Here is an 11,180-nt window from a genome sequence, read left to right as displayed (position 1 = left end):
ACGATGACAAGCGCAATTACTCCAGAGTTGGCACGTATTCGTTGTGTTTCCGTGTATCTGAGCCTTTCGACATCCGGGCTTTGAAACTTGAATGGTGTTTACTATCCGGTGGTGCTGTTCCGCTTCAACTGGTACCGAGAAACAACTCGGACATGGGCACCTTTTGTGGTTGTCACATGTACCGAGAGTTTCGGCTGTTTCATTGCAAGTAGAAGAGCTAAAATTGCTTCAATTTTAGTCTGGTGATGTTGGTTCCAGCCTAGAGAAACAATTGGCGGGTGGTCTCTAGATCGGGAAACCAACCGCCGATGGCCGGATGCCCCCTTGAATCGTAATAAGGTGATCGGTGTATTATGCCGCGAGGTCTCAAGTCCGCTATCGTGGTCTCAATACCGATTGATGTCGTTCGTTTGTTCGTCTTTGGCCGATGAGTTCATGTGAAGAAAATGTTGTGTCAATACATACCACTTTATGAAATGTTTGCTGGCTTCGTTCGTCTGGTCGGAAACAAATCGCGTACGCTAAGGCCAGGATACCCCAGGCGGTTACTAAAAGGCTTGGCATAATGAGTCGGATCAGATCTACTGGTAGAGACCTTTGCTTTCGAAACTAATTTTAATCGTCAACGAACCTCTTGTGCATCCTTTCAGATTGTATCTACATCATGGGCGATCCCTATCATTAACTCCTCGGGATCTTAAGCAAGAATGAGAAAATCTACGGGACTTGTTATCGTGGGGGGGGAGGGACATGACCAATTGCATCGATCTTACGTGGAATATGCACACTACACTAACAACCTCCACCAAAGCTTTCCCCACGTTTTCCCTGTTCCTCTATCCCGCTCGCATCGAACGCACGAGCCTAGGCCCCCCGTCTCTAGCGTTCCGAACGAATCATGTTCAAGTTCGTCCCTACGTCGTGGAACTACTGGCTCTGCTCTGCTCTGCTCTGCTCTGCTCAGTGTTCTGCTTGACTTGCGCAACGAGTCAATCATACCAACATCTACGGATACATAGCAAAGGTGGGGTAGCCTTGATCAAACCAATCATGTCTCGCATATGCGTCTTTCGATGATCGAAAAGGGAAGGCGGCCGTCAAATTTTGGATCACCAAACTAACTTACGTAGTGTAGTCAGCCCGCACAGTCCATGTGTCACAGTGCGCACCCAGACAGGCGGCTACTTACCAGGCCTGACAGTGCGTAGTAACCCCGCAAAAAGTGATCGACTCCTCTTTGGAACTCTGGCTTTGCAGCTTAGAGGTAGTTAGTGCCCGTGTACAAATCACCCTTGGACAGTTGGTGTTAGCGAGGTACTTGTTGGGAGCTCTTCCACCACTTTGAGAATGGCTACTTTAGATAGCAACGTGAATCCTACTGTGAATAGTATATGGTTCATTGCTGCCCGCTGTACAGACTGGTGTCGAGTGTTTATACCCTGACTCTGGTTGGACCAATAGGACCGTCAGAATCCCATTGTCGTTAGCCCCACCCACCCTGTTTGGCACTAGGCTGTATCAAGACTAGCTTAAAAGTTTGTTCAGACACCGCTTTTGATATCGGACGGTCTGCGGTCACGGTTTCGTAAGAACTTTTTGAAGCTGAGAATGGCCATGCGTAGTGTTGACAATTGAGATTTGGAGAGCGGGAGCTTGAATGAGTCTAATCGCTTCTTTCTTCTTATTCCTTTTTTTTCTTTCGGCGTCGTACGCATAGCGGATATCAGCGACGATTAGGAATGATACTGAAAATAATACAATTGTTGATGATGACGCAAAAGGTGGCTTGCGCGCATTTTGGTGAAGTGGAGACCTTGCGAGCACTTATCGTGATCCGGGGTTGATGTCGTTCATTCATTGGACTTGACACACAAAAAGGGCAATTTTCTGCGCGCAAGGATGTGAAAGTGGCTGACCAAAGCCATGAAGACTCGAAGATGAGCCAAAGTTCAAGATTCGAGGGGCATATTTATCAGTTGTGTTTGCTGTACATGGCTTCGCTTCACCCAAGTTCCTCAAGGGTAGGTATCACGCACCTCTCCCCCACCTCCAGAGTTCAGAAATGACAGTAGTGTCGCTGGTGTGAACTTCGCAGTCCCCAGTTCACCGCTTTGCGAGCCCGTACAGAGAAACCTTTGCGCTACTTGCGCTTACAAGGATCATGTCATCTACGTCTAGGTGACAGCTGGTGCTAGACTCTTCAAGGTGATCGTCATCACCGCCTGGGGTAAATTCAATGCTGCTCTTGATGTCTCGTGTCTGAACGAGGACACAGGCAGACAGCTAGAGCAGTATTTGGTAAGGTACACTGTTTGCAAACATTCTCGCTGGTAAAGACTAATCGGAAATTCGAACAACCGCCTCGTGCCTTCTACTTCCCGATCTTCTTGGCTTCCTGCCATACTTCGTCCCCGGTTCGTGCGCATGACTGGGACAGAAACATTTTCGCCGGTAGAGATAGAATAAGAAAACGATCCTTCAACTGCTCGATCTCTCTGGCTTCCAGACCAGAACACATCAGCTTCCTGCTACCGTTCCGCCCTCAGCTTGCCCGCATTGCTGAAACATGCGACAAGGATGTACCAGAGAAGTGCTGCCGAAACGTATGACAGTCTGGTTCGAACCGAGCATATCCCCCCCCTCCCTCTCCTCCTCCTCCTCCTCCTCCTGCCAAAAAAAGTGGAAAAAAACGGGAACTATCACCTAGTCATATTTCGGCCATCTCTTTTCACTCCGTCAAAGGGGTTCACTCTCATCGGCACTAGTGCAAGTAAAAAGAAAGTACCCAAAAAGGAAACTACACACCAGTTGTGCGCCATTGACATCACATCAAGCACAGCTTCCCATTACGAAAACCAGACAGTCTCAAACAAGGACAAACTCGACTGAAGCCAGAGGTGCTCAACGGCTGATCACAGACCGACACGCAACAAATAGGATATGGTAAGATAAGATGGGTAGATAGACGAATTTGACTTTTACCGCGCTGCACAGAAAGCCTTTGGGACAAAAAAAATCGGGGGCTCAGAGAGATAAAAGGAGACACTGAAGAGGAAACTGAACTTGTGGATGATGAAGCAGACCCGTGGTCAGGCCATCATTAGCGACTTCACCTCTTGCGCTTCTTGCTCTTATCGAGTGCTGATGGATTTGGGACAGAGCCCAGACCCCCCGCAGGGGCGATTAGGGCAGCCGGCAGTAACGTTGCCGGAGCCGACACTTCCTCCTTGTTCACCGGAACGGGAACACCCATGTGACGACCGTAGCGGCCCTTCCGGCCATTACCCTCGTCCTCGCTAATGCATTGTTCGGCGGGAATGCCGGCATCCTTGCATCTGCCACAAGGTCGCTGCCTGTCGCACCCCTTCTTGCTCTTGCGACACCGTTGGCAGCGTGGCTTAGTGGAGAGATCCGGCTGTTCCTCCTCTCCAAGGGCCGCAGAGTAGGTTGAAGTTGACACGATCGACTGCTTGCGGGAGGCAGGCATGGATGCGGGCGTCATAGGGACTGGGTTTGCTGAAGTCTTCTTGCTTTTAGGCTTGGTGGCCTTGATTGCCTTGGGCTTGCCGGTTGACTGTGAGCGTGCCCTGGAGCCGTTTAGAGAGCCGGATCTGGGTTTTGGGTTCTTCAAGGGTTTGGGGGCCGCCATCGCACCCTCCTCTGCGCCATCTCCGTCCTCGTAGTCCGCGTCATCGCCGCTCACCTCAGCACCATCTTGCGGAACCGCAAAGTGGCTTTCCGTTGTCTGGAAGACATTCTGCTTCCCGAACTCGTCCGTCTTCGCACGCGCAAGCGGCATCTCGTCTTCGCTTTCACTCTCACAATCGCTCGTCGTACCGGTGGAGCAAGAAGCATCTGCCCCACCGCTGAACGTATCATCCAGCGTTGAGCCTGATGATCGGCCATGTACGTGCCAATCGCCTTGCAACCGCATGAGCTGCATGGCGACGTCCTTGATATCCTTATCTTCTTCAGACACACAGCTTCTCACAGTGGGATCGGGTGTGAGCATCGTCCTTATTCCGGTGGCAGCACCCGAGCCATCATTGCTGATGCTACCACGGGCGCGACGGTCGTCAAGGGCCGGCGTCGCATACGTACTAGAAGCCGCATGGTGATTATGGTAGTTCGGCGGAGTTTGTAGAGGCCGGGGATTGCTGAAGGGGTTTTGTGTGGCATTGCTGAAAGGTAGATGGTATCGGTGGAAGTCATTGTTTCTAATGGGGGAAAACGAATGATTGGAAGTGGCCGCTGGCATCTGTGGAGGAGCAAAAAGCGGCAATTCCTGGGACAAGGGGTGTCAGTAGATGACAATACTTGGTGGGCTCGAGAGCCATGCAGAACCTACCGAACTCTCGAACAACTTGGCGCGCTTCCGCCGTCCTCCTTCGACGATATTTTCGACACTGATGTCGGTGTTTCCGAGAGGCTCCTTATTCTTTCCTGACGCCGAGCCCGATGCACCATCTCCACTGCTGTAACCATTGACGCTGTCGCTGTGGTCACCGTGCGTAGTCTTGGAAGACCGAGATCGCCCTTTCTTTCCGGCAATGGCAGTCGAAGTGCTGCGACGCCCTCGGCTACCATTGGGAGAGGGACTGCGGAATCGTGATGTTCGCAGAGGGGGTCTGGAGGCGTGGTGGTTGTTCTCCTCATCATCGGCATTGTTGTAGCTCGGTGATAGCCCGCGGGGGTTCTCGATGATGCGGACGTTGACGGACTGGTGGTCGACAAAGTTTTCGTATCGGGCAATCATGGTGTTTCCTCGCTCGTCCTCGAAGCTGATTCCCGCACGCTCCTTGTAGTATAAACCATAAAAATTCTTGACAGTGGTAATGATGGATTCCGTCGCATCGTGCGGGTAGATTGCGACCCGGAGCGGTATACGGGCCTCATGGAGAACAAATGTAACGACTTTGGATTTGGGTGTCGTGCTCGTCGTCCGCGGCGACACATTGCAGCTGTTGGACCCGTAGGCGGTCGCCATTGATGCGGAGGTTGCGAGATGTGTTTGGCTCGTGGGTCTGCGATGACCTGATTGCGGTTAGGTTGATGTGAACTGAGAGCGATACTGGGCTGCAGAGGAGAGTCGGGGTTGGTCAAATGAATGGGAGGTAGAGATCGGGGAAGGAGTTGGGCGGAAGAAGGGGGAAGAGAACGATGAGCGCATGCCCGGGAGTTAAAGGGCCTACGATTCGCCGCGCCGACGACCGACGCAGACATGCAGGCCAAGTGTGCCAAACAACCGGAGGGGGAGAGAACTATTGCATTGTCCAAATGATCGCATGACGCTTAAGAACTGGAAATACTCACCAGAATGTACAGTTAGGCTGGTGGTGGTGGTGGTGGTGATGGTCGACCGGTGGCTTCGATCTCGACTCGCGCGCACGCAATGTCGGGCGAATCTGGGCGAAGCTTGCAATCGTGAGCGACCGGAGCTCCAGCAGCAGATTGAAAGGTCAGGGACGAGGTAGGGCGAGAAGCGGACTCGAGTCGAAGATGACTTAGGAAAACGAGAGCTTGATCTGGGCGACGTACTAGGAAAGAGACGGATAGAAAGCGTTGACGGGGCCGACGGAGGGAGGTGAGAGATAGAAGTAGTAGGGCGACCGGGGGAAATCCGCTTATGTGCTGGGAGGAGAATGGAGGAGGAGGTTTGGTCGACACAACCTACCTAGCACGCATGGGATGTCCGGTTCGCAAGAAACCGAATCTGCACTGCCGGGCTGTACCATACTCGTCAGATTCCTTGCTGGAATCGCAACCCCCCCCCCCCCTTCACCACTGCACCGGGCCTAGCACAGTGCTCTGCCAGCCTGTCTCACTGCCCAAGTTCAGCAGTCCATAGGTGGTTTGCCCCAGCAATGAGCCCCGCAGACCGATTTCTACAGCGCCAAATCCTGTCCGCTACTTCCATGACGGATGTGCGACTCTACGTTGTATTTACAAATATGCCGGCCATGCCTCATTCTCGGCCTGCGACGGACTTTAAGAGAGTCTTTCCATGATATTTGAGGACTATCTAGGTTATCTCGGAAATTCCAAGTCGTAGGTGCGCTGCCTACCTAGAGGTTGGTTGCGCATGCGCATCGCATTGACTCTTGGTTTTGCGAGCATGGAATTGCGACAGCGTGGAGCTGGCGGAAGGTGTGGACCGCGGTCCCATCTCACCTTCTATTTCCATTCTGGTGGTGCAGCTCTGTTTACGAGACAAATGGAAGCACTAACAGTACGCTCCCATTTCTGGGAGATGGCATGATAGTGTACAAGTTGGCATCATACAACACCCACCAAACCTCCTCTTACCGAGCTACAATCACCGGGACAGGTTACCGTCGCCTTTTGAGACGTAGTAACTCAGATAAGATCCGAAGAAGCCTAGATGAAGACGCCGAACATACGACTCATTGCGAGCATATTTCACCGACCAGAAGCCCCTCGAGGTACTGTTTGACCGAAGAATACGTAGATGTATACCTATATCTCCGCATCTTTATGGGGCCAGCTGGAAGTTGAGATCAAATACCTTATCATGTGTCGCTAGATCGACGTAGTGTAGTAGTTCTCCAAGTTCAAATATCATGGAGACCCCTGCGGCGTGGTATGTGAGATGGTAGGGTACTGTCTGGGGATGAAAGTTGAACATGACTTGGGCCTGGACGCACTACCTAATTCTCCGACCATGAATCCCGCGATAGCTTCGTTCATTCCCAATTCTGCCTCCGTGGCCTACGGTTCGCGGCAAAAGTGGGTGGACTGAAAATTTCAGCCGTTTGACAGGGCTAACATACGCGACAAGCGGTGATGGAAAGATACCTTTATATGAGAGACCTCCCGCCAGGCCCAGTGATGACGGCAGGCGGAGATACAGGAACAACGGTTCCATGCTCGGACACCCCGCCGCGCCGCCGGGTTCCGTTGTGTCTGAATGTTGATGAAGAGCCGGTCGCTTCGCTTTACTGTTGGTAGTGGGCATTCGTTACCTTACCTTTTTACCAAACCAACCCTCGCGTGCGTCGAGCGCAGGTGGCCACCAAAAGCCACTGGATGAGGATGCGCCAGATAGCCATGTCGACGAGCCTCCAGACAACCGTCGCGAGCGTTCCAGACAGCGACGAGCCAATAGCGTCAGGGCTGGCTGTGCCATGTCAAAAACAGGGGTATGGTTGCCCGTCTCACTGCAGGTCTTATACAGTGGACCGCCCGCACACACCCCTTACCCCCTCTTTCACTTTTCTCTCGCCGATACTGTAACTAATCCGGGCATTTTGAGAGACGACAGGAAGCTTTGCATTCAAAGGCTGATATGCATTTACTGGCGCCTCACTTACTGAAACTGGGGCTGCCGAGCGTCAGTCAATCCGCATGCCCGTGTTTACAGAATGGGGGTTTGCTGTATTAGGGATGTCGACTGGAACCGATACTTGTTGCCGTGCCTTTTCACTGTCGTAACCTGGAGATCCATCGCCAGGGTTGTGCCGCGACCTTTGTAAACGGCTTGGAACGTTCGCTTTTGTTCCCTTTTGGGGCGATCGACTTCGGGCAACCCAAGCAATACTGTGATACTGCCCGAATCCAACACTCGAATGCATTCCCCGCGCAAGGGGAAAACCTCAGCTACCACAGCTCCAGAGGTATACCGGCTAAAGAACGACTAGAAGCTCGATTATCGATCGCCTGCGTGCGCTTCGCCTGGCGCTGAGTCTGTGCCGAATTTCCCAGCTTTGATCTCGCTCTCTAGACGCTCTCGACCTTTCACGTTCCCCTCTTTCTTGTGCGAACCATTCTGGATCTTCCCGCAACGCCGAGCACGCTTTGCATACTCTCAGTGGACCAAGCAAGTGCTGGTGGAGCTCGAGGCAATGGCAGATTGGATGCAGTGCCCTGGACAAATGGAGCCATTTCGCTCGCCGTCAGGTGAATTCGTATGACATGCCGTCCATCGGATGGAAGGTGGGCGAATTTGTCGCTCTCCAGGGTATTTCTGGTGCCGAACTCTCGCCGGATGCTCGACGCATTCTCGAACGCAACTGTGAGGGGTCTTTTAAGACAGCTTGACGAACTGGTATTGACGTATCCAAGCTCGAGATGAAAATCATCCTAGCAAACTCTAGGATCCAAGAGCCCATTGACATCAGAAACGGTTGGCGACGAGTGACAAACGCCCAATTCTATATAAGTGCAACAGCCAGGACTCGGAACACTCCCGCATCGACGGTGCAGTGGCATGGCGGCTTGGCTTTTCGATCGAGTTGGCTCCGTCCAGGTTCATACTTGTTGCAGCACAGTGTCTGCCTGACGGGTGTTCACCTCCAAAACTCAACACTCTTGCGATCAAACCACCGGGCCAATGAGCCAGCGACATACTAGGTAGGTTATCTACATCTTACGGTATTTATATGTTGACGAACTGGAACTGTTAGGATGTCGGTTCGGTTGTTGGTTGTAACTCATGACTGGACAGACCGGATACTGGCCTGTGTCCTTGATGCGCTGGCAGAGCAAAAAAGGTTTGCAGATGCACACCCGGGGGGGGGGGGGGAGGCCATCTACAAATTGCACCGAATCATCTTGTGAAGAGTTACATATCTTGTCTTTGGTCATTCCCACCTTGGCATCGGATATTATAAGATCTAGAGATGAGGAGATCAAAAACGGTCATAATGTTAGGGAGGCCACTACCGAGTTCTCTACGCCCATCACCTCAAAAGTCTCCGACTCGGGCCTCCGTGGCTACGGTACCGGTAGTATGTGAGCGTATGCGCTTATCGATACATACTGTGTGACCGCGAATAGGAAAATCGATCGCTACGTACGCACGTCAGTCATTGCAGAGCTTCTCACGCCCATTTGCGGGGATCGAGAGTGTCTTCAATAATCGAGTCGTTCTACGCCTTCGCTGTCCGTTGAAGCTCATGCATGATTAATGTGGACGGGCCTGCATTACGAGGTGGAGGTTTTCCTGCGGTTTCCTTCCGACGGGCAATCACGCCAACGGCTGTCAGCGAGTCGGCCCCCTCAATGAACCATTTAGGGAGGTTGGTGATTTCCATGAACCCATTTTGCGATTGTCGCTGGGACAGGCTGGAAGGACTGGAAACTGACACAAATTGAGGTTACCTAACCGAGTCGCCCTCTGCAGATACCTCTAGGTCAACGTACTGTAGTAGACACTCTACAGTTAAACCCCAAGGTGCGCGTAAGGAAGTGAGGCGCTGCCCTGGCACTTGCCCCTCCCCCCCCCCCCCCCCCCGAAAAAAAAAAATAGCAAAAAAAAATTAGCCAAAAAAATGATAATAATAATAATAATAATAATAAAAGCCGAGAAGCACTACGCTCGATATTTCTCCACGTTAGTCTTTTTAACCCTTACTATTTCCTCGTTGTGCTACCTCGAGAACAGTGTTGGGGAGCTTCGAGTCAACCATAGAACCTTCCGTTCAATCACTGCTGCTTTTGAAGCCAATAAGGTAGCCAATTCCTGGCCACGCTCGACACCAAATTAAACCGCCCGAATGAAAGTCCTGAAAATGCATTTTACCACAAGCTCACAATATGCGTTTCGCGCCCACTTCGATGTGCATTCACCATGTCCAGCACGAAGCGACAGGGTCATCGTCGTCGTTGTCTCCAAAGACAATCTTTCCGTTTGAACTGACGAGAGCACAAAGCAAGAGTGTCTCGGGAGAGAAGGGAAGTTAACCACGGACGAGACCTGACACCCGAAGGGAGAGCAAACAGTGAGATAAGTCCAATCCATGGTCAACTAATCGTCATGATTCTTCATCCGCACCGATGTCTACTATGTTAGGAGAATCAGAAGCATTCAAAGCCGTTGTTCCCTCTACAACGGGTCAGGAGCGGCAGACTTCGATAGGCGTGTCTCATCACATCGGAAGCGACCACGTTTGAGAGTTCCATACCACACCCATCGCGTGCGCTCCATAGTGACAGTGCAAGCCACGGGATATACACGCGCGCGCTTCCACACAAAGGTCGCGGACGGATGCTCGCAAAAGGTGAAGTATGTATCTTGGAAACAATCAAAGAATGATTGCGATGGCAACATCAAGAGAAGCTACTTGACTCTTCGTTCAAGATTGGTCGTTTCAAGGTGCTGGCGCAATTGCGCAGGCATGCCCAGTCACTACGTACAGTACCGAAAGATGAGGAGGGGTCGTCGGTCGGGTCGAACCCCTGATTTTCTCGAAACAAATGGTCCATAGGCAGCACGCCCGAACAATGATTCGAAGCTGGCAGTTCAAGGAGCGGGGTGTTTAATTCGTTTGATCATATGTCTGTTATTGATGGAATGGTATCGACGCTCTCATCGAGAAGTGGAACTTTCTGTTATTCTTGTCGCAAATTGCCATTGCCATTTCAGATTTAGGACTTAGCAGGGGCATGCCAAGACAGAGACAGCGTCCGCTTCCCAGCAGACCCACCCTTACCACCACAAGTGAACGGACACTGACACTTCCGAGAGTTTCATTTGAACGTTAAAGGCTCTCTTGTAAGCGTTCGTTGCAATTTGCGAATACCACTCACAAACAGTTCGAGTTCTGGGCTTGTGTCGCTACTGAATTGAAACCAGGGAGGAGCGTATGAGGCTGATACGGAGGTTATCGAGGAGGGTTGGGTGCGGTTTTGAGAAATTCCAACGCTCCCCGCCTCGTCATCCGTGACACGTGCTGGCGTGAAAGATTCGCGTATGAGCGGAGAACGCCGTTGCAAAATGCGACGCCGAGGGGTTCCCAATGATTTTGACTGTAAAATATGAAGAGACTGACATTAGTTGATACGTTTTCGCTTCTTAGAGACACCAAGTTGCGTCGAAAGAAGTGGAAATAGGAACAGCAACTCCATTGCGGAGGGCGCGCTGTCTGACCTTTTCATCGCCAGGCGTCGGTTGACGCGTCGAGCGTGCCTGCCCCGCGTTGTGAGGAATTTGGATGGTATCCCTCCAATGGGGTGTTACGTCATGGTGGGAGCGGGTCCGGGGTTGCACAGACCATTCTGGCGGTTTTTCAGTTTGGTTTTCTAGTGTTTCCTAGGTTACCCCATTCCTGTGCTGTCAATAAACACACAGTCGCAAGCAAGGGAACATTCCCAGCACGTCGGGACGCTGCGACCGGCCTTGAAAAGAAGTTCGCCCACAACAAACCCCAGCACTTGCCCGG

The 11,180-nt window shown here is 51.9% G+C and overlaps 1 protein-coding gene across 1 annotated transcript; it reads right to left on the bottom strand.

Moving 5' to 3' along the window:
- Nucleotides 1-2,163: 2,163 nt before the first annotated feature.
- On the bottom strand, nucleotides 2,164-5,638 carry NCU01243 (C6 finger domain-containing protein). Its single transcript, XM_955553.2, has 3 exons — nucleotides 5,314-5,638; nucleotides 4,349-5,034; nucleotides 2,164-4,285 (listed from the first exon to the last, which is right to left on the bottom strand). The coding sequence occupies exons 2-3, from the start codon at nucleotides 4,985-4,987 to the stop codon at nucleotides 3,110-3,112; spliced, it is 1,815 nt and encodes a 604-aa protein (XP_960646.1). The 5' UTR covers nucleotides 4,988-5,034; nucleotides 5,314-5,638; the 3' UTR covers nucleotides 2,164-3,109.
- Between the last annotated feature and the right edge of the window lie 5,542 nt (nucleotides 5,639-11,180).

The sequence above is a fragment of the Neurospora crassa genome, linkage group V, assembly GCF_000182925.2.
Source record: "Neurospora crassa OR74A linkage group V, whole genome shotgun sequence".
NCBI classification, from domain to species: Eukaryota; Fungi; Ascomycota; class Sordariomycetes; order Sordariales; family Sordariaceae; genus Neurospora; species Neurospora crassa.
This window is presented reverse-complemented; position numbering and strand designations above follow the sequence as displayed.